The sequence below is a fragment of the Hevea brasiliensis genome, chromosome 17 (genome assembly GCF_030052815.1).
Source record: "Hevea brasiliensis isolate MT/VB/25A 57/8 chromosome 17, ASM3005281v1, whole genome shotgun sequence".
Taxonomy (NCBI): domain Eukaryota; kingdom Viridiplantae; phylum Streptophyta; class Magnoliopsida; order Malpighiales; family Euphorbiaceae; genus Hevea; species Hevea brasiliensis.
Window position 1 is genome coordinate 6,290,450 of NC_079509.1, and position 20,079 is coordinate 6,310,528.

A 20,079-nucleotide genomic window follows, 5' to 3' on the forward strand; every position below is an offset into this window, starting at 1 on the left:
ACATTACACAGTTCAGAGGATTGAACTCAAAATCGTTTAGAGTGGAGAAAGAAAAAAGAATCCATATAGTCGATCCCAAATTTTTGAGATAAAAGTTTAGTTGAGTTGAGTTGAATTGAGTATCCTCCAATATATCACCCATATCATGTAAAATTCAAGAAACATTCTGAAATAGTTTCATCAGGAAAATGAGCCGTGGCGAATTAATTAAAAATGTTAAAATTTTACATTAAATTATAATTATATTTAAATATTTTAATTTCATATGAAATAATTAAATTTTTAAAATTTGCCATAATTATAATTAAAGTGAAATTAAATTTAAAAAGTTAACGATAAATTACAATATAACATATGAAATTTTATTTATTAATAAAATAATTTAATGATTAAATATTTATATTTTAAAAAAATATATTTTATATTCATTTTTAATTAAAATTTTATAAAAAAATATTTTTATGAATCAAAACGTAATTATTTTTGAATCAAGCTACACAAATATATATATCTATATATAAAATGTAAAAAAATAAATTCATAATTTTTTATAAAATAATTTTGAAAAGAATATATTTCACATAAATTGTAGGATCTATTAAAAATATATAGTATTTAATATATAATTTATTGTAATAAATATATGCATTTTATTTAATGTATGCTATACAATTCATGATAAATTATGTTTAAATATAAATTTTTTCACTAAATATTTAAAAAATCTATTAATGAATTCAAATTTTAATATATAATTTTGTTCTTCTTGTTAAAAAAAAAAAGGAAAAAATAATTCTATAAAAAATTATGAAGAATTCGTATTTTTTATCTTTTTATAATTAAAATCATCTTTAAAATCATGAGAAGAGAAGCGTATAATGCAGTATGTATAGTTTACTCGAATTTTCGATCCAGTACCGGCCTGGAACCGGAGGCAATGAATCCGCCATAGAGGTAGAGCGTGTAGTGCAGACTGTCAAGCCTGACAATGTGGTAGTTGAGCTCCGTAGAAGCAGGCAAGTTTACTTTTATTTATGGATTTCTAGTTTGTTTATGGAATCAAAGTCATCTATATTTGATGGCCATCCAAAAAGCTACGTATCTTAAATTCACTTGTTGCAGAGTCCATTTACAGAGCTGGGATTATGTACACTTTGTAATGAAGGTGAGATTGGCAAACAATTAAGATCAAATATGTACTGACTGAGAGGGACTGGCTGTTTTGGTGCTGTGGGTCGTAGCATAAACTTGGGTAAGACTAATTCCTTGTGTATTGCTTGCTTATGAAGGAAAGATTCTAATTGATCACGTAAAACCACTGGGTGTCAAACAACTCTAGCCTTGCGTCTCTGCTTTTAGCGCTATTCTCCTCAAAATTATCTCCTGATATCAATCGCCCCTTTGGAGACGAGGTTGATTCATGAAATTTTCAGTTAATCATAACAAAGAAATCTGCAACCCAAATTATGAATTTTTGTTGTGTAGTTTCGTGCTGCTCGAAAAGCGTATGAAGAAGTTGGTGCTCAAATAGTTTTGTGAAAATTATATATTTGTTTAGCTTGATTGAAAGATAATTATATTAATTTACATTAATAAAAATATTATTTTAGTATAAAATTTTAATTAAAAATAAATCTAAAATATATTTTTTAAATATAAAATTTAATCAATGTAGTATTTTATTAATTAAATAAAACTTTAAGTTAACTTTTTAAATTAATTTCACCTATTTGACCACCATTGTGATAAATATTAAAAGTTTGAATAATCCCTCCCTAAAAAATTGGAAGGAATAGATAATAACGAAGGCTAATCACAAAACGAAAAAAAAAAAAACCATTTAATTCGATTTGTAATAATAGTCAATCACTTAAATTTTTTTATATCATATAAAATTTTCAATTACAATTTTAAAAAATATATGGTAATTAAAATTTTCTGTTAATTTGCTAAAGTAACGATATATATGTTAGTCTCCTCATAAATGGACAGATTACTCAGACTCTTCTGCATGAACTTGCACAAATAGATTTAATTATTTAGAAATGCACTCCAATCACTTCTACTTCAATAATATCTGCTGACTGTAACATTTTCAATATATATATAATCACGAATTTTTCCAGGAATCCCTGCAGGCCGCATGGTTCAGCCTTCCAAATGTGGATGTGACATTGGCAGCTGAAGAGCTCTTGAGCATCTTCCAATTTTGGATAACAGCCGTTAGAGCAGCAATTTTGGCACTAATAGTCCGGCAACAATTGGCATGAACAGTAGAAACAACCCTGATGTCCCTGATATTTTGGCAAAAGCCACTAAAATAGAGCGTATCCAAGAACCTCACTCTGAGTTCTAGCTTTCTGAACACTCCTTCATGCATCATCCTGTCTAAAACATCTTGCTTTTTCTGTCCTGTTGAGTTGTCTTTCCTTGCGTACCTGACTCAAACAATGAAATGGTTTCCTTGTTGGACCTGTCTAGCATTGGCTTATCACCCTCTACATAGGCCTTGTTCACTATTGCGATTATTAGCGTCTTGTTCGCTGTTGATGCCTCGGCCAAAGCTGCTTCAAGGGCATCTATATGAACAGGGCTAGTCCCATTGCTCTGCAATATGTATATAAAATAGCAACAAAACGAAAGCGGAAAATAAATATTTAAGAAATGAAAGAAAAGATGCATAACATCATTGAGGGTCGCCAATTGTAATCTCGTAATGAAAAAAAGGGCTTGGATTATGAACACGTAGACACAACCAATGAACAAAAGACCCAAGATAGCAGAAATATAGCTGCTGCTGCTGTGATCATTTGAGATAAGCATGTCCTTGGAAAAATCCATTATTTCTTCAGGTTCTAGATCAAAGGAGAGCTGAATCGATCGATCCATAGACGAGTGCAGAACTAGTTTAATGGTTGTAGAATTTTATGAACGGTAGAGAAGATATTTGTTCTCATCCAAATTGACCACAGCCAATTAGCAACGTACTGGGAAATCTGATGGAGTCATTGGTTTGGGACACTCAAATAACACTACAACACCATAAAATATACAAATTTTTTATTTAATTATTTATTTACATGGAAAATTAAACTCTTATAAAGATGAGATATGGCATAGATTTCATGAAAGATAATTTACATGGAAAGACAATCTAATAAAAACTGTATACATATATGTAAGTTGATCCCACAAAAACATAACCACCATCGATTTTCTTTTAACTAATTTTAATCTCCCTGACTGCTTATATATTTTGTAGTTGTTTGCTATTCCATGCAACTCAGGGGTGTATTAATGATGTTAATTAAGTGTATGTCGTACTTGCTGATTAACAGATTCAATTTCCCAAAATCCTCCATTCTTTTTTTTTTTTTTTTTTTTCAATTAATTGGTTTGAGAACATAAGAGCTATGCGTGTATTCATGGGCTTCTGTTAGGATTTTTCTTTTATATTTCTCTCTTTTTAACGCTTCCAACATATTCTATAGACCATACTCTTCTTAGCGCCCGCTTGCCAATTTGCAGAAGAAAAAACTGGAGCTTTATAGGCGCCCAACAAAGCACAACATGATAATGTCAATGAACTGGCTGATGCGGGGTTGTCAGTTTGGAGATTCACTGGTGTTTCACTTTTCTGTCCACGGTTCACAGCAAAGGAATTATTCGGGGGATGAGGTGGATGGTTATGATGAAACACTTTGTCTGACTGATTTTGAGACTCAGGGAATGATTGTTGATGATGAGATCAATGCCAGGATTGTCAGACCTCTTCCTCGTGGGGTTAAGCTTCATGCAATCATAGATGCTTGCTATAGTGGCACTGTGTTGGACTTGCAATTCTCTGCAGAATGGGCAGAAATTTATTTCTTTTGTTACTCCAATCTCTATAAATCTATTAAAAATGCTTTGCATTGTACCATATAATGGAAAATCTTTGCTCATAGCCTGCTGCATTGTATGTTCTTCCTTGCCTGCTGCATTGTATGTTCTTCCTTGCTTGTACTTGCTTGCATTGTGATAAAGGAATGGGAAGTATGCTTTGGGAGGAACATCGCCCTTACACTGTGTTTAGATAAATTTTGTGAGAGAAAAGAAAATAAAAGAAGGAAAATATTTTTTATTCTTTATTCTTTATTTTTTTTTGTGTTCAGATGAATAAAAAATAAAGGAGAAAAAGTAAAAATTGGCACTAAAAATAAAGAATAGATATATAATTTCTTAGATACAAGTCTAGTTTTTTATCCATTATTTCTTATTTTCTCTCTAATTTAAAAAAAATAACTAAAAATAAATAAAACTTATTTTTCTCCCCTTTTTTATTTGTCCCTATTTGTTTTCCTTTCTTTTTCTTTTCTACCTATTCAAACATAGTGTTAGTGGCGAGGAGGCCATCTCCTTGAATGAATATATATATATATATTTAAAAAAAATCACATATTTATGGAACATACTTTTCATTTTATTTTGAGATACATTTTTTAGTATTGCTTTTGCTTTATTATTAAAAATAAGATTTAATAAAAAGTAAAAAAATTAAAAATATATGAAGTAAAAAAAATACCTAAGATAATATTTGATATAAATGAATTTCATAAAATTTTATAAAGTTCATTTACAAATTAAAATTTTAATATTTGATTTAAATAAAACATTATTTAAAATTCTTAATAATCTTTTCTATAGTATTATTATAGTTAAATTACATTCTATCAAAATTAATAAAATTTATAAATAAATTTAAAATTTAAAATTATATATATTTCATCAAGTGATAAAATTATATTTTTATTATATATTATATTTAAAATAAATTTTATATTTAACATAAAATATATAATGTAAAAAAATTTATTATAAATAAATTTCATTATAAAATTTATTTATCATAAAATTAAATCAAATAGAATCTAAATAAACACAAACTTGTACTAAGAAGACAATTGGTGTGCAATGTTGCTGAGAAATGGTAACCATGAAACTACAAGTCGTATTAACAGAAAAATGGAGAAACGCCAGTGGAGAAATAAAAACTCTTTAACCAAAAGCTATTCCCCAGCCAGGTGGTCCCACGCCAAAACAGCTGTGACCACCAGATAAGCCCACAAGCCATAACAGGACATACCTCCTCCTCGGGCTGGCCTCCGATAATTAGTTCATCACCAAGTTACCAAAAGTCCCATTCGTACACAGCCACAGAGAAACCACTCTCTCCTTCCATGGCTACCATCAATCTCTCCTTCCGTTTTCCATCTCTTCCTAAATTGTCTCCTCCACTCCACCACCGGGTTGACTTTTCCGTCTTGACTTGGACTAGAATCGCTACCTTGAGAACTTGTGCTACGGGAGGGGACTTGCTGGGTGATTTTGGGGCCAGAGATCCTTTCCCTGCAGAGGTAGAGAGTGGATTTGCGGAGAAAGTGGTAGGCAATGTTGATACTGAGCATAAGATTCTTATTCCCAATATCTCTGCTCTGTCTCTTTCCCAGCAAAAGTGCACCCCTATATCTCCCTTACTGGATCCCATGTCTAAGGATGATGCTCAAAAGCTCTTGAAGAAGGTGAATTTTCGGTGCCCATATGCATTTTTTTCTCATACACGTTTAATTTTACAACCCCATGAGGATCTGTGTGCTTAAATTACTGTACCTATTTGACCTAATGCTTGTTGCCAAACTGTATTGGTACTGTATTAGCAAACCCAATTAGGAGGCCGCTATCTTTGTGGGTTAACAGCTCCGGTTGGTGAATACTTACCCTTGTAAGAAGAAGGGATAAGGGTTGCTGAAGTATCTGTTTTGCCACATCGTGAGGTTCTTACATCATAGTGCAAGCAATTGCTTTTCCTTCTCCCTTCCTTGAACCAAAAAGGGTAAGGTCTGCTCTCTGTGATTCTAGAGAAATAACATTAGGTTGTTGAAGAATAGCACCAGGTTACTTTAGTTTAGTTGATTCAAGGTCTTACACACGGTTAAAGAATTTTTCTCATCCTTCTGGTGACATTAAACAAGCCAGCTGTAATTACAGTTCTCCTGTGGTTTAAGCCGTTTGGGAAGGTGAAATTGCAGTGTCCATCAGCACTCTAGGTTTCAGAGGATGAACTAGAAGAGTAAAACAGTTTGCACCCAAAAAATTTTTTGTGACTAGTTTCTGGTTACATTTTAGAATCAGAAACACTTTGATTGCCTTGCTTTTAGAATCTTGTTGCTGAGAAGAAATGCACAATTTCCTCATTTCGCAAATTTTGGTGATTGGTTTTTTAAGGCTCCAATTGTTTCATGGAATTTTTTGCATATTAGGCACTCAGAAAAATGGTACGGGTCAACTGGTCAAAGGAAAATTAAATCATTTCCTCTTTTCAAAATTAAATCAAAAGATGAACCTATTTTTCATTTTCTAGACTTTGATAATACAATATGAAAACACTTATACATATATGATATAATCACATACTATTAGCTTAACATTACAATCAAATAACGGAAAATATTGTTCATATGCAAGTTATTTTCAGCGAAATAAACGAAGCCTAAATCTTCAATATTCAACTTCAGTCTTGTCCATGCTTGGTGATGTGGCTTGAAGTCCCACTATTTGCACTGATTGTTGAGAGCTGTTGGCAGAAACTATGCAACATCTCATTTCTGCAGCCAAGGCAGTGACTAGCAGTGTGTATCCAAGCGAAAATTCATTGGCATTCAGTACATGAAAGTCCTTGCATTGTCTATTTTTTATTCTTTTCTTCCATAGGAATCAGCTAAAGGAAGTAGACTTGTTGTGCTATATATGTATTGAATCTGTTTCATGCCCGAATGCAATTTGTGTCCAATTTTTTTTTTGGAAGGCTAAACAATAAATGGAAACTCAGCAATATTTAGTTTTAATCATCCTTTGCGTAACCATGTGAAGAAGTTGTAGAACCCAATGAAGGAACTTGTAGAGCCCAATGCATGACTTTTTCATTTTGAAAGCATAAAGAAAAGCCCCTTTTTTTTTTGTGCTCAAAGGATTATTCTTTCATCTGCAGGTTGTTGGCTGGAGACTCCTGGATGAAGAAGATGGGCTTAAACTGCAATGCTTGTGGAAATTGAGAGATTTTAAATGTGGGGTTGAACTTATCAATAGAATTTACAAGGTTACAGAATCTTCTGGGCATTTTCCGAATCTGCATTTGGAACAGACCAACCAAGTTAGAGCTGAACTATGGACTTCCTCCATTGGTAAGCTCTTAACTATGCAATTTTCCGTCAAGAGTAACCATAAAACAACAATTATTAGATTTTGTGCTATTTTCTTACGTAGCCCTGAGCCCTTGATAATTTCTATTTAAATTGCAGGAGGCCTGAGTATGAATGATTTCATTGTAGCTGCCAAAATTGATGAGATTAAGACATCAGATCTTGCCCCTAGAAAAAGAATATGGGCATAATTGGAACAAATCTTTAATCCTGAAGAAACCGAAAAGATCTTTACGTTGATAAAAAGTGGTGTTTCAGCATCGAATGACCATAGAGATTCATGTTGTTGCAATTTATATGAAAGCTTTCTGTGTTATTTTCCCCGTTAATCTTCTTCGAGCCTTGTGTAAATTAATCTTTAATTTATTTGATCTCAATTCAGAAAAGGATGTATGACTATTTTAAACCCTCGGGTTTTACATTTCATGCTATCAATTAGGGATCATATCATGGAGGAGAAATACTGAGATTAGTTGAACGTTTGAACCATCTTCAGCAACAAAATTCTGGCCTTCGTATTTTCATGAGCCAAGATGGCATAAAGTTTTTTGCTTGGAACAGGAACAGAGTTTCATTAACAGGGGCGTTTAACAGCCGGTACTACGTTCAGGAGATGGAGTCTAAACAAAAAACAACCAAGCAACTAGATGAAGTATATATCTAATCCATAAAGTAGAAAGATATGAGAAAATAAAATTCCTGCGCTCGGAATCTATGTGAAGGTACAAGCATCACAAACTCTCGAGTCTTCTATGTTCTGTGTCTTGTAACTTTTGTTGAAGGTCTGCTTAGTCAATTAATGCTATATATATATACTTTTCCGATAGCTTAATGATTTGTAGCTTTAGAAGGGAGAAAAGGGTGTAATTTGAAACTTTTTTTTGGCCAAAAAATTTGATTATTTTGCCTAGTTGAGCTGCATTTGCATCGTTGCTTATATGATAAATTTACTGATTTCCATCTGTTTCATGACCAAAATTTTGGAACCAAAAGTTCAAATAATCAACTTGGCATCAACATTTGTGTGTTATTTCTATTATTATCTTTGTGTGTGATTTCTATTATTATCTTTTGCATCTACAGTAATAGCATGAATCTAGTTATACAAATGAGAAAAACTATTCCGCTGCTCTCATAAATGTGCAAGAACGATAGGATAAATTACAAGCAGAGGAGGAAACAAGCTTGTATCGAAAAAGTGCTCCACCTGCCTTCATCTTATTGGGGATGTCTTCAGAGACAAAAGGGCCCCAAGACCCGAGAACCCAGAGTTTGAAATGCAAGGTGGTCCAAATATCTCCCAGAAGCGAAGCGTCTCATCTCCTCCGGCTGATACAACAGTTAATCCATCAGGACTCTGCAATAAATCAATGAAAGGAAAAAAGATTCATGAATTTTAGGTGTAAGAACAAATACTCCACTAGTTAACTTAAGGCCCTTAAGCAATCAAACCTGAGAAAGACCAAGTACTCTGGAGCTATGACCTTTTATCTCTCCCATTTTAGTCAGGAAAGGGTATTTCCACAAGCATAGATGATTTCGAAGCTCTCCCACACCATAGCCATGGCCACTCAATATTTCCTTGTGATGTCTGTTCCACTCTAGTGCACAAATCTGAACAATTCAACATCAAATTAAAGTTGGCAATCCAAAAATCATTTTCCATGCAGGTATTTTCAAATCATCCAATAAAGGAAGAAGGGACAAGAAAGTCAGCAACAACAGCCTGCAAACGGTAGGATATACTAGCTTCTGCTGAAAAATAATGTTTTACTGACTTGCAAAGAAAAATTTTAAGGACAAATGCTTCTTAAACTAGAAGTAGGTAAGTTACAATTTTAAGTCTCCAAGAAGCTAATAAAGAAGGAAGTGAATTCATCAGCTTGCCTGCGTATTGGTGTCTATGCTGTTGATACATGTCCCCTTCTGCGTATTCCATATCTTTATACAACCATCTTTTGTACCTCCTCCTGAAGCGAGTACATTAAATTGAAAGGGGCACCAAGCAAGCGCTTTGACTGCTGCATGGTGTTCCTTGAATTGGTGTAAAAAATTGGATGAGCTCATTTTTGAAGCTTCCCATATGTATATGTTATTTTCGTTTCCACCACTTGCCAATAAATTGCCTTCTCTTGACCATTTCAAGCCACAGACTTCTTCGGTATGTGCTCGCACACAGGAAGTTGGATTGTTTCTCACTCTAACTGTCAATAAGGATAACCATGCAAGAAAACAAAATCAAAATCATCCCATTCTCTGACCATGTAATGAAAATTAATGAAGCTAAGGCATAGTAGTAAATTCTAATTACCATCATGATTGATGATGGATTTGTCTCGGCTTCCTGATGTTAGAGTATGACCATTCCATGCAAGGGTCGATACCCTGGCCTTATGACCTTCCAGGTGACGGATCTGTCAGTGAAAATTTGTTATAAACTGCCACTCCAACTGATTCAAAGTCTACATTTTAGAAGGCACATAGAGCTTACACATTTGGAAGTCTCAGCATCCCAGAGCTGAAGTTTGGAGTGCATGTAACCAACAGCTAAACTTCTGGTATCCTTAGACCAGGCTATGCTTGTTGGGTAGTCATTGTCACCTTGAACTTCCAGCAGCTTTAGTATGCTTTTGTTCTCTGAATTCCACAGATATAAAGCTTGGCCTAATGCAACAGCAAGAATATTGTTCCTTCCCCAATCAATGATGTTTACATAGTAGTCATCTTTAATGTTTGGTGCATCCAGAATCCTGGCTTCCTTCTGCAAATGCCCTTAAAAACATTTAAATGAGTGAAGAACACATATTAACTCTTCACACACTTTGAATGAGAATACAACATAACAAAGGCAAGAGATTAATGACAAGCAAAGCACATTGTCTAATTATAGCATAATATACAGATATAAGATTCCTAAAGTTCATATGAATCAGTTTGAATGCCATATATGTTTATTTTGAAGGATAAAATATCATCAAGAATATGGCTGGCTTAATTTAGTTAAGATTTGATCTCAATACCTTAATTTCTTTAAACAAAAGAGAACTAAAAGCACTAACTGATTATTCCCAAGTGCTGGAACTTATTGTCTTCTCTACAATGTATAGAAATAGAGTACCATAGGCAAGTGGCGAGGAGAATGATATTGCTTGTTACTATTTCTCAATGCTTCTTCATCATCCTTTCGCATCTCATCAATAAGACGAATCCACCTTCCACTAGATTTCACGCTTCCTCTGAATACTAACATCCTAAATGGCCTCCCTTCTGTGTCCAAAGTTAGACTCTCAATCAACTTCTGGCGGTATATTTCCTGCCTCAGAGGGAAATGTAAAAAGGTTATACTGAATCATCATCCTGAAATCAATAGGCCAAAAACATGAATTCCCATTAAGCTAAAGGCTAAGAACCTTAATAACTATGAAAGAACACAGAAATGCAAATAGCCATTCTAAAATTTCCAAGAGAATCAAAACCCTTGAACCCTAATAAGCAACCCACAAATGAATTTGATTATAAAACAAAATACATTCTCCGAAAGGACATAAATAATCACCGAACGTTAGAAGAGGCGTACATTGGAACTAGGATTGGGCAATTCTTTGGTCCTATTTGTCAACAAACTGTGAGCTTGATCAAGATTCATCAAACTCCGATTTGGTATAAAGCGATCCCCCTATTGGCACAACCAAAAGCAAGAAAAGCGCAAGTAAAGCAAGAAAAAAGAAATTGGGATTTGCGGGATTGAAAAGAAAGAAACGAAGAGATAGGTTAGTACTGGAAAGTCGTATTGAGTAGGGCTATCATGAAGTCTCCTTGGAGAGTACCAATCTAATTGGATTTGTCCTTTCCCCCTTTGATTCATTTGAGAGAGAGAAAATAAAAGACCAAAAGCAACCAAATTCTTTGAGTTTGGTTCCGTTCTCTGGAGTTTCTTGAAACAAGAATGGGAATAGGATTACATAAGGAAGAGAGTAGTGTCTGTGTCTTTCCCGCCAAAAAGAATAGCCGTTGCCTGCATAACTGTCTGTATGCCTGGTTCATGAAAACGTGTCAGCGGATTTAAGATTTAAATATATTGGAATAGAGAAATATAAGTGTAGCCGTCTTAGCTCAGCCGGTAGAGCGCATGGCTTTTAACCATGTGGTCGTGGGTTCGATTCCCACAGACGGCGTGTTTAACATTTTAGGTTGGGCCATTTGTTATATGGCTGCCTCGGCATAAATTTTAATTTTCTTTTGATTGCCACTTGCATTTGGAAGCTTTGATGATGCTAAGTGCATCTGAGTTGTGTTAGGTTTAGACTTTAGAGGCCCTGTAGTTTCCAAGTCCCGTGTCCTTTCAACAATCATCTCCACAATAAAAATTGAGACATTTCAGGCGTCCATGGTACAATCACGAGTCCACCCCCAATTTCTGTAACATTTTAACATAGTTCAGTTGAACAAACCCAACCCCAACTAATAGATTAAGAACTAAAAACTTGACTACACTATAAAACCACCTGGAGGCTTTTTCCTCCATAAGACCATTCTCTGACTCATCCAAATCTATTATATTGTTTTGCAACTTTGCACCATACTTGCATGAATATTAGCGATGAGAGACTATTTTCATTTTGATCAAATTCCCATTGCACAGACTTAAAAAAAAAAAATGAATACGGTAGATCCTACAAATACATTTTCACCACAATTTGTAAAATATATGAAGCAGATTGTGTTTGTCACACGACCTAATGCATTGACACAGAAGTTTGACATGCAGAGCAGCACCAACGGAAATGTATTCATGCTTCTGCCATTTTTTCCAGCCCAGAAAATTAAATACTATATTTAATTTATAAATCAAAACAACGCAATGAGACTTGCTTAGCGCATCAGATTCAACAGGCTGTAATGGGCTAGCTTTGCTGAGTACCACTGCTGTACTCACTTAACAGCATCAGCAAACCGATAAAGATCAGAGGTTGAGTTCCTATTAGCAGCATTGGTAGGTGGGAATTTGATACACCCACAAAACCTTCGATTGATGGTGATGGCCCAAACAATCCGGATGCAGGTTGATGAACAAAGCTCTGTTCCCGTGAAAAATCAATAAAGGCAGGATCCCCAACACCATGCCATCCATATGCAACATTGCGACTCATTTTTTGCCCAGTCCTATCAACAAGCATATCCCTGTGAACTCCGGCAAATGAACTGGTGGATGGAATACTATATGCAGGCGCAAGACCCACTCCAGTACCATGCATTACACTCCCAACTCCGGCCACTGTGCCAAGGACATGTTCAGGCAAAGAGCCCACACCAGATCCATACAACATAGATCCCATAACAGAAGAATTGTTGATATGACCAGAAAATCCTCCATCCAACAAGCTCATTCGTAGGGAAGTACTATACAAGCCATTGAACCCTAATAAGCAACCCACAAATGAATTTGATTATAAAACAAAATACATTCTCCGAAAGGACATAAATAATCACCGAACGTTAGAAGAGGCGTACATTGGAACTAGGATTGGGCAATTCTTTGGTCCTATTTGTCAACAAACTGTGAGCTTGATCAAGATTCATCAAACTCCGATTTGGTATAAAGCGATCCCCCTATTGGCACAACCAAAAGCAAGAAAAGCGCAAGTAAAGCAAGAAAAAAGAAATTGGGATTTGCGGGATTGAAAAGAAAGAAACGAAGAGATAGGTTAGTACTGGAAAGTCGTATTGAGTAGGGCTATCATGAAGTCTCCTTGGAGAGTACCAATCTAATTGGATTTGTCCTTTCCCCCTTTGATTCATTTGAGAGAGAGAAAATAAAAGACCAAAAGCAACCAAATTCTTTGAGTTTGGTTCCGTTCTCTGGAGTTTCTTGAAACAAGAATGGGAATAGGATTACATAAGGAAGAGAGTAGTGTCTGTGTCTTTCCCGCCAAAAAGAATAGCCGTTGCCTGCATAACTGTCTGTATGCCTGGTTCATGAAAACGTGTCAGCGGATTTAAGATTTAAATATATTGGAATAGAGAAATATAAGTGTAGCCGTCTTAGCTCAGCCGGTAGAGCGCATGGCTTTTAACCATGTGGTCGTGGGTTCGATTCCCACAGACGGCGTGTTTAACATTTTAGGTTGGGCCATTTGTTATATGGCTGCCTCGGCATAAATTTTAATTTTCTTTTGATTGCCACTTGCATTTGGAAGCTTTGATGATGCTAAGTGCATCTGAGTTGTGTTAGGTTTAGACTTTAGAGGCCCTGTAGTTTCCAAGTCCCGTGTCCTTTCAACAATCATCTCCACAATAAAAATTGAGACATTTCAGGCGTCCATGGTACAATCACGAGTCCACCCCCAATTTCTGTAACATTTTAACATAGTTCAGTTGAACAAACCCAACCCCAACTAATAGATTAAGAACTAAAAACTTGACTACACTATAAAACCACCTGGAGGCTTTTTCCTCCATAAGACCATTCTCTGACTCATCCAAATCTATTATATTGTTTTGCAACTTTGCACCATACTTGCATGAATATTAGCGATGAGAGACTATTTTCATTTTGATCAAATTCCCATTGCACAGACTTAAAAAAAAAAAAAAATGAATACGGTAGATCCTACAAATACATTTTCACCACAATTTGTAAAATATATGAAGCAGATTGTGTTTGTCACACGACCTAATGCATTGACACAGAAGTTTGACATGCAGAGCAGCACCAACGGAAATGTATTCATGCTTCTGCCATTTTTTCCAGCCCAGAAAATTAAATACTATATTTAATTTATAAATCAAAACAACGCAATGAGACTTGCTTAGCGCATCAGATTCAACAGGCTGTAATGGGCTAGCTTTGCTGAGTACCACTGCTGTACTCACTTAACAGCATCAGCAAACCGATAAAGATCAGAGGTTGAGTTCCTATTAGCAGCATTGGTAGGTGGGGAATTTGATACACCCACAAAACCTTCGATTGATGGTGATGGCCCAAACAATCCGGATGCAGGTTGATGAACAAAGCTCTGTTCCCGTGAAAAATCAATAAAGGCAGGATCCCCAACACCATGCCATCCATATGCAACATTGCGACTCATTTTTTGCCCAGTCCTATCAACAAGCATATCCCTGTGAACTCCGGCAAATGAACTGGTGGATGGAATACTATATGCAGGCGCAAGACCCACTCCAGTACCATGCATTACACTCCCAACTCCGGCCACTGTGCCAAGGACATGTTCAGGCAAAGAGCCCACACCAGATCCATACAACATAGATCCCGCAACAGAAGAATTGTTGATATGACCAGAAAATCCTCCATCCAACAAGCTCATTCGTAGGGAAGTACTATACAAGCCACTGCCTTCCACATGACCTGTAGCCCTTTGTTCATGCAACCCAATTCTTGGTGAGGATATCAGAGATGATCCTGTAAATCGTAGACGTTTTTTTTCATGACTCTTTAAGTTATTTGAGAACTCATTCTCATCTGCTTTTCTTTTTTGTGTCACCCTGTCTTCTATCTTTTTATTGAGGTCAGCGATTTCTTTCTCTAGCTTGTCTCTCGTTTCTATAAGTTGCCATCCAGGAAGAAGCTTTATTGGATCAAGTTTGCGATCTTCAAGAAGCTTTATTACAGATTTCAGAGCAGTCAACTGCTTCTCACTTGCTTCCTTCTGTAAAATGTCATTACAAGATTGCACTGTTAACTCAAGGAGGATGGTAATTTACTTTAACTTAGGATAAATTACTATTTAGTCCCTTGATTATGCTAAAACTAATGATTTGGTCCCATATTTTAAAAAATATGTGATTTAGTCATTCAAATTTGATTCCATTTACTATTTGGTCCATCCATCTATTTTTATCAATTTAAAAATTAGACAAAGGATTAAAAGGTAGTCTATGAAGGACAAAAGTGTTAATGATGGTAAAACTCAAAAACGAAAATGTTTATGGTGGTAAAAATTCAGGGACGAAAGTGTTTATCATTATCGGCAAAAGTTAAGAAAAATAGACGAAGTGATGAAAGTGTATGACGGAATCAAAACTTACGAACTAACTAATGAGTTTTTCAAAATATGAGGACCAAGTCATTAATTTCACTATAATACAGCGACTAAATAGTAATTTTTCCATTAACTTAGTGCAAGTTAGCCCATACCAGCAAGTAAGGTGAATTATTTGCTTCTCTCCTTCTCCTCTTTGATGCTTCGTTAGCATCTCGAAGGAATGAAGTCAGAAGTTTCTGAGGAGGAAACTTATCCTCGATCCCAAAAGTATAAGCTACATCAACAGCTTCAATTTTCATTCCATTGTTCATCATTCTCTCTAAAATACCTGGAAAATCAAGGATGATATAGCATAAAGTCAAATATGACAGCGGTCAATGCTCATGGATGGAAAGATAAGACAACATGTAACTTTGAAAAAAAAAATGAACACAGTAAACCTCAGAGATAATGCCAGTAAATTATCAAAAATTAAGAGCATATCCTCAAGTCCTCACAATTACTGCAAAGGCTGCTAACCACACAGCATCCTGGATGTATGATAGTGGTGAACAGTAACAGCAGCAAAGATACATTTTCCCACATACCAGAAATAAAACAATTTCTCCTCTCAGCTAGGTAGATTACAAATATCTACATATTTTATTAAAACTTCCCCCCTTAAGCCAGTTAGGTCTTTTTGTTTCTATAACATCCCCAAACCAAAATCTAATAGGCTATTGCTCCTTAGCCTTGCCCTGAGAAACAATCCAGTTGCTGTAGAGCGTAGACAACTCAAAGAACCTAACATAACAAGCATGCTTGATTCCACACTAATTTGCTGAGTTAGTTTTTCAAAAACTAATAGTATTGTTCTAATTGTTGAACACTGACTAAAAAAAAAAGGACCTATAACAAAATATTCAGGGGCATTGAACCACATAAGAAGCTGACTTGTAGAGGATGGAGATTAACAATAAAGGACTCTATGGACTAGAACATGATGACTTGGATACCAAAAGTATTTCAAAACAAGACAAGGAAAATGAAAGAAAAATATGTGCAAGAGAAGTTTATAATAGCTTATTTCTCTGCCTAAACTATGCTTCCATAGCATCAAATTTGATTAAACTTGCAGAAATAATGCCTAATTAAATGTATACTCCTGTAACTGAAATGTTTGTTAAATCCCCACACAGTCCAGACTCCAGGCAGCAAGCAAGATGCAAAGACAATGTGAATAGTATCTAAGATCAGTTACGGCATATGATTGTTTTCATGGAGACAAACCTTCTACTTTCTAATTCAAAAGCAGGCAATAAAGAATTTGATTCTTTTGACTGCCCATGGAGACATAAGTTCATAGTTAAATAACATCCAATCACATCACTGCAGCCCTTCAAGAATGTTATGACTTATGCATAGAGAAATTATTTTCAACTAAAGTTATGGTCCATATAAGCAACCAAAAACCTAAATAAAATGTTTGGCCCGTATCTGTCCACACAGTATGTCTCTTAGTGTGTAGTCATCAGAAGCCAACTTATAACTTTAGGAGCATAAATTGAGGAGGATGGAGACTACATAATTTAGAAGGATCCACCAATAGTGCTCCATGCTAAATTTACAGTCAGCTTCACAAAAAAAGAGAGATTTATTAATCATAGAAGAAAAATGTAAGTGATTTATGCAGTGGTGGATCTAGAAAAAAAATTTTCCATAGTCAATATATAAAAAATAAATAATAAAATAGTATAAAAATTAAAAATATAATATTATCAAATACACATACAAGTAATTAAAAGTCATATACCAATTTATTACATGTACAATTATACTATTTTGTCTTAATAAAGTTTATTATTAAAAAAAATTACAGTAGAATTTTGAAAGTGTATGAACTTTTAAATACTCAACATTCTTTTGTCTCAATTAATTTTAAATTTTATTAAAAAAAGAGTTCAATAATTAAATTTATGAGGGGTCAACATATTTAAATGTGTATATATACAAAAGAAATTCTAAGAAAAAGAGGGGTCAATTGACCCGCCATTTTCTAAACTAAATCCGCCACTGGATTTATGCCATACGCCTGAACAAAGCATCTGCAATATTAGGTGTAGACACTGAACATACAATTACATATTCTAACACCCAACAAACTTCCAAGGATATCTGTTTTCCCTGGCATCAAATCCCATGATATGCTGATTGCTATTAGATCTATCTCAACCATTATTACCTGATTTGTAGTTTTCCATAGTACGCCGTACGGGTATGGGATACACCAATTCTTATAATTTGCAATACTATGGGATAGGCTTAGTTAATACACTGTATGGGATCATAGTATAGTTAAACGCTCAATTCGTTTTGAATTATATGCATGAAAAATATGCAATTTAAAATAACTCTAATTTACATTGATTTAACTTTTAATCTATTATAATAAAGTCTATTTTATATGCTAACAATTAAAAAATATATATTTTTACGTATTCTATTTAATTAAAGCAATTATTTTTATTTCTTATATTATTTCCTTCTTTTTCAAATGCTATCTACTCTTTTTTTTACTTATCTTTCATAGAATTTGCCAATTTAAGTGCTTGGTACGTAGATGTATTGCGTTTGGGTACGAATAATCGGACACGTGTTAGAGGGGCTAGGTGCGATTTAGGTAACAATGATCTCAAGCAACACAAATCTATTTGGTAGCCAAAAGGAGAAAGAGGTGGATACAATCAACTTGATCTCTAAAAGCTACTTCTTGCCTCTTTCTGTTTGTGCCATATGTTTTCTCCTTAAAATGGTATCTTTGCATTTACTTCACATTATTACACATGCATGTGCCATATTCTATTATCACCATTAAGCAATCAAATATCAAGAGTGAAGAACACATTACTACATTAGCAACAAGAAGAAACGTAATCAACTATGATTTGAGATTTCTTAGATAAAATTAGGGGATGAAAAACTCAACAAACAACAATATAACAAAATAAACTCAACAAACAACAATATAACAAACATCAAAGCATACTTGAAAAAATGCATGAAACATACCTGAAACCCTGGCAACAAGAACTGGGGATCTTCTAAGTGCATCCGCAATCTGCTTTGAATTACTCAACCGAATCAAATCCCAAATATCCTCATTGGTAAAACCCTTTGGGATCCCATAACAACCGATTAAAAGAAGTAAACCTCTTGCATCAATGTCGCTGGATTTCCCCACACCACCCTCAGCTATAAGCCTCTTTCTCCAAGCGACTGCAGCCTGCTCCGCTTCCTGCTTCAGGGCGGAATCAAACTCAATGCCATTGTCAATTATTCGTAAAAAGAATTCCAAAACTAAAATGCTAGCTTTCCTCCCAGGAGTCATGTGAGAATCCTTGGTGTAGGCTCGGATTCCCTGCAGATAAAACCGCCCTATGCAATCTAGCACTAGCTTAGCCGGATTTGGAGCACATTTTAGTGCAGGAGGAACTTCAGCTCGAAGCTTCGGGATATCGGATAGATGTGAGGTAAGATATTTACGGAGGCCTTTGCCACACATCATCTCGCAAAGACTTAAGAGCTCCGACTTGGCTGGTGCGGAATTTGTTGTGACTATTTCCGTTGTTTGTTTCCCAGTCACTGCTGTTGGAGGGGAATCGGAAGCCGACTGAATTACTTGTGGATATTCCTGATCACCGGAGCAGGCATCAATGGCCCTTTGGATGAAATCAAGGTGACATTGCAATTCCTGATATCTACCATAAAATTCGCTAATGACAGTGGAGAGATTGCTGAGTTCTTCAATAGAGTTGAATAAATAAGTTCCCTTTGGTACATCATCTTGGGGTTGTTGTTGGTCAGATACCTGAAGAGCAACAATTGGGAGCTTTTGTGGTTGGCCTTTGAGCTGAGGCTGTAGTGGTGTTTGAATGGATTGCTGTTCCTGCTTAACTTGGGCGAGGGGAGCTGTGCGGTCTGTGGAATTGAAGATAGAGGACATGGGCATGGAAGGTTTCTCCATGGTAGAGATTTAGTGCCCTAATTTTTGATAATTCAGAATTCAGATTTTTTTTTTTTTTTTTTATAATAGGGGAGCAGAAAAGACCTAATGATTTTCACCCGTACGATGTTGTTGTCTAGTTGATGAATGGGATACCGCTTGCTTTGGTCTATGTAATTTTACTTTAATACAAATAAATATTTTTTATTACGAAAAATAAAATAATTTAATAAAATTTTATAATTTATTTAACACAGTCTTTATAAATTAATATTTTTTAAATAACAAATTATGAAAATTTTATTAATTTAAAAATAATTATTATTATGAAAATTATATGGAATGTAATTTATTATTATAATTTAGTATAATTTACTATAATAAATGAGTAGTTTTTTTATAATTTTTTCTCAAAATTTGTTATATATAATTTATCTATTAGAATTTTAAAAGAGTATTATACGCCTAACATTTTTTACATTAAAAAAATTATTATATAATTTATCTATTAGAATTTTAAAAGAGTATTATATGCCTAACATTTTTTATATTAAAAAAATTATTTTCTTATTAAATTGATAAATTTTTTATAATTAATAATTTTATAAAAAAACATCAATTTGTAAAAACCACATACAATAAATTATAAAATTTTATTAGTTCACCTTATTTTTCATAATAAATTAAATTTATTTTATAAAAAAAATAAATAATAATAGAATACACCATTTGTTTTGCATTGTAGTTTGATCCCTGTTGGGATTTTTTTTTTCTTTAATAACTTTTTTTTATTTCTATCTATCATGTTTTCTCACAAATACTTTTGTGACAAAATAAGCCCATTCCAGAGAAAAAT

At 34.4% G+C, this 20,079-nt stretch overlaps 3 protein-coding genes and 2 non-coding genes across 5 annotated transcripts; 3 read left to right on the forward strand and 2 right to left on the reverse strand.

Moving 5' to 3' along the window:
* Positions 1-5,078: 5,078 nt before the first annotated feature.
* Positions 5,079-7,624, forward strand: LOC110635230 (probable pterin-4-alpha-carbinolamine dehydratase, chloroplastic). The gene is made up of 3 exons (XM_021784478.2): positions 5,079-5,561; positions 7,028-7,220; positions 7,338-7,624. The coding sequence occupies exons 1-3, from the start codon at positions 5,220-5,222 to the stop codon at positions 7,427-7,429; spliced, it is 627 nt and encodes a 208-aa protein (XP_021640170.2). The 5' UTR covers positions 5,079-5,219; the 3' UTR covers positions 7,430-7,624.
* A 621-nt stretch (positions 7,625-8,245) lies between these two features.
* On the reverse strand, positions 8,246-11,223 carry LOC110635231 (cell division cycle 20.2, cofactor of APC complex). The gene is made up of 8 exons (XM_021784479.2): positions 11,017-11,223; positions 10,816-10,914; positions 10,357-10,551; positions 9,730-9,999; positions 9,550-9,652; positions 9,126-9,442; positions 8,691-8,852; positions 8,246-8,595 (listed from the first exon to the last, which is right to left on the reverse strand). The coding sequence occupies exons 1-8, from the start codon at positions 11,101-11,103 to the stop codon at positions 8,452-8,454; spliced, it is 1,377 nt and encodes a 458-aa protein (XP_021640171.2). The 5' UTR covers positions 11,104-11,223; the 3' UTR covers positions 8,246-8,451.
* Positions 11,224-11,340: 117 nt separating this feature from the next.
* TRNAK-UUU (transfer RNA lysine (anticodon UUU)) lies at positions 11,341-11,413 on the forward strand. Its single transcript has one exon. It is a non-coding gene; the product is annotated as a tRNA-Lys (tRNA).
* Positions 11,414-13,274: 1,861 nt separating this feature from the next.
* Positions 13,275-13,347, forward strand: TRNAK-UUU (transfer RNA lysine (anticodon UUU)). The gene has a single exon. It is a non-coding gene; the product is annotated as a tRNA-Lys (tRNA).
* A 473-nt stretch (positions 13,348-13,820) lies between these two features.
* Positions 13,821-19,335, reverse strand: LOC110635194 (protein FRIGIDA). Its single transcript, XM_058139446.1, has 3 exons — positions 18,290-19,335; positions 15,394-15,569; positions 13,821-14,905 (listed from the first exon to the last, which is right to left on the reverse strand). Exons 1-3 carry the CDS (start codon positions 19,242-19,244, stop codon positions 14,108-14,110), a joined length of 1,929 nt encoding a protein of 642 aa, XP_057995429.1. The 5' UTR covers positions 19,245-19,335; the 3' UTR covers positions 13,821-14,107.
* Between the last annotated feature and the right edge of the window lie 744 nt (positions 19,336-20,079).

What these genes read in the sequence shown, in the direction of transcription:
- LOC110635194 (XM_058139446.1), bottom strand. Translation starts at nt 19,244, where the DNA reads ATGGAGAAACCTTCCATGCCCATGTCCTCTATCTTCAATTCCACAGAC. An exon ending in TCTTGTTGCCAGGGTTTCAG is followed by an intron (nt 15,570 to 18,289) that starts GTATGTTTCATG and finishes TTGATTTTCCAG; the next exon opens with GTATTTTAGAGAGAATGATG. An exon ending in ATAATTCACCTTACTTGCTG is followed by an intron (nt 14,906 to 15,393) that starts GTATGGGCTAAC and finishes GACATTTTACAG; the next exon opens with AAGGAAGCAAGTGAGAAGCA.
- LOC110635230 (XM_021784478.2), top strand. Translation starts at nt 5,220, where the DNA reads ATGGCTACCATCAATCTCTCCTTCCGTTTTCCATCTCTTCCTAAATTG. An exon ending in CTCAAAAGCTCTTGAAGAAG is followed by an intron (nt 5,562 to 7,027) that starts GTGAATTTTCGG and finishes TTTCATCTGCAG; the next exon opens with GTTGTTGGCTGGAGACTCCT. An exon ending in ACTATGGACTTCCTCCATTG is followed by an intron (nt 7,221 to 7,337) that starts GTAAGCTCTTAA and finishes TTTAAATTGCAG; the next exon opens with GAGGCCTGAGTATGAATGAT.
- LOC110635231 (XM_021784479.2), bottom strand. Translation starts at nt 11,103, where the DNA reads ATGAATCAAAGGGGGAAAGGACAAATCCAATTAGATTGGTACTCTCCA. An exon ending in ATGCTGAGACTTCCAAATGT is followed by an intron (nt 9,653 to 9,729) that starts GTAAGCTCTATG and finishes TTTCACTGACAG; the next exon opens with ATCCGTCACCTGGAAGGTCA. An exon ending in ATCCATCATCAATCATGATG is followed by an intron (nt 9,443 to 9,549) that starts GTAATTAGAATT and finishes CCTTATTGACAG; the next exon opens with TTAGAGTGAGAAACAATCCA.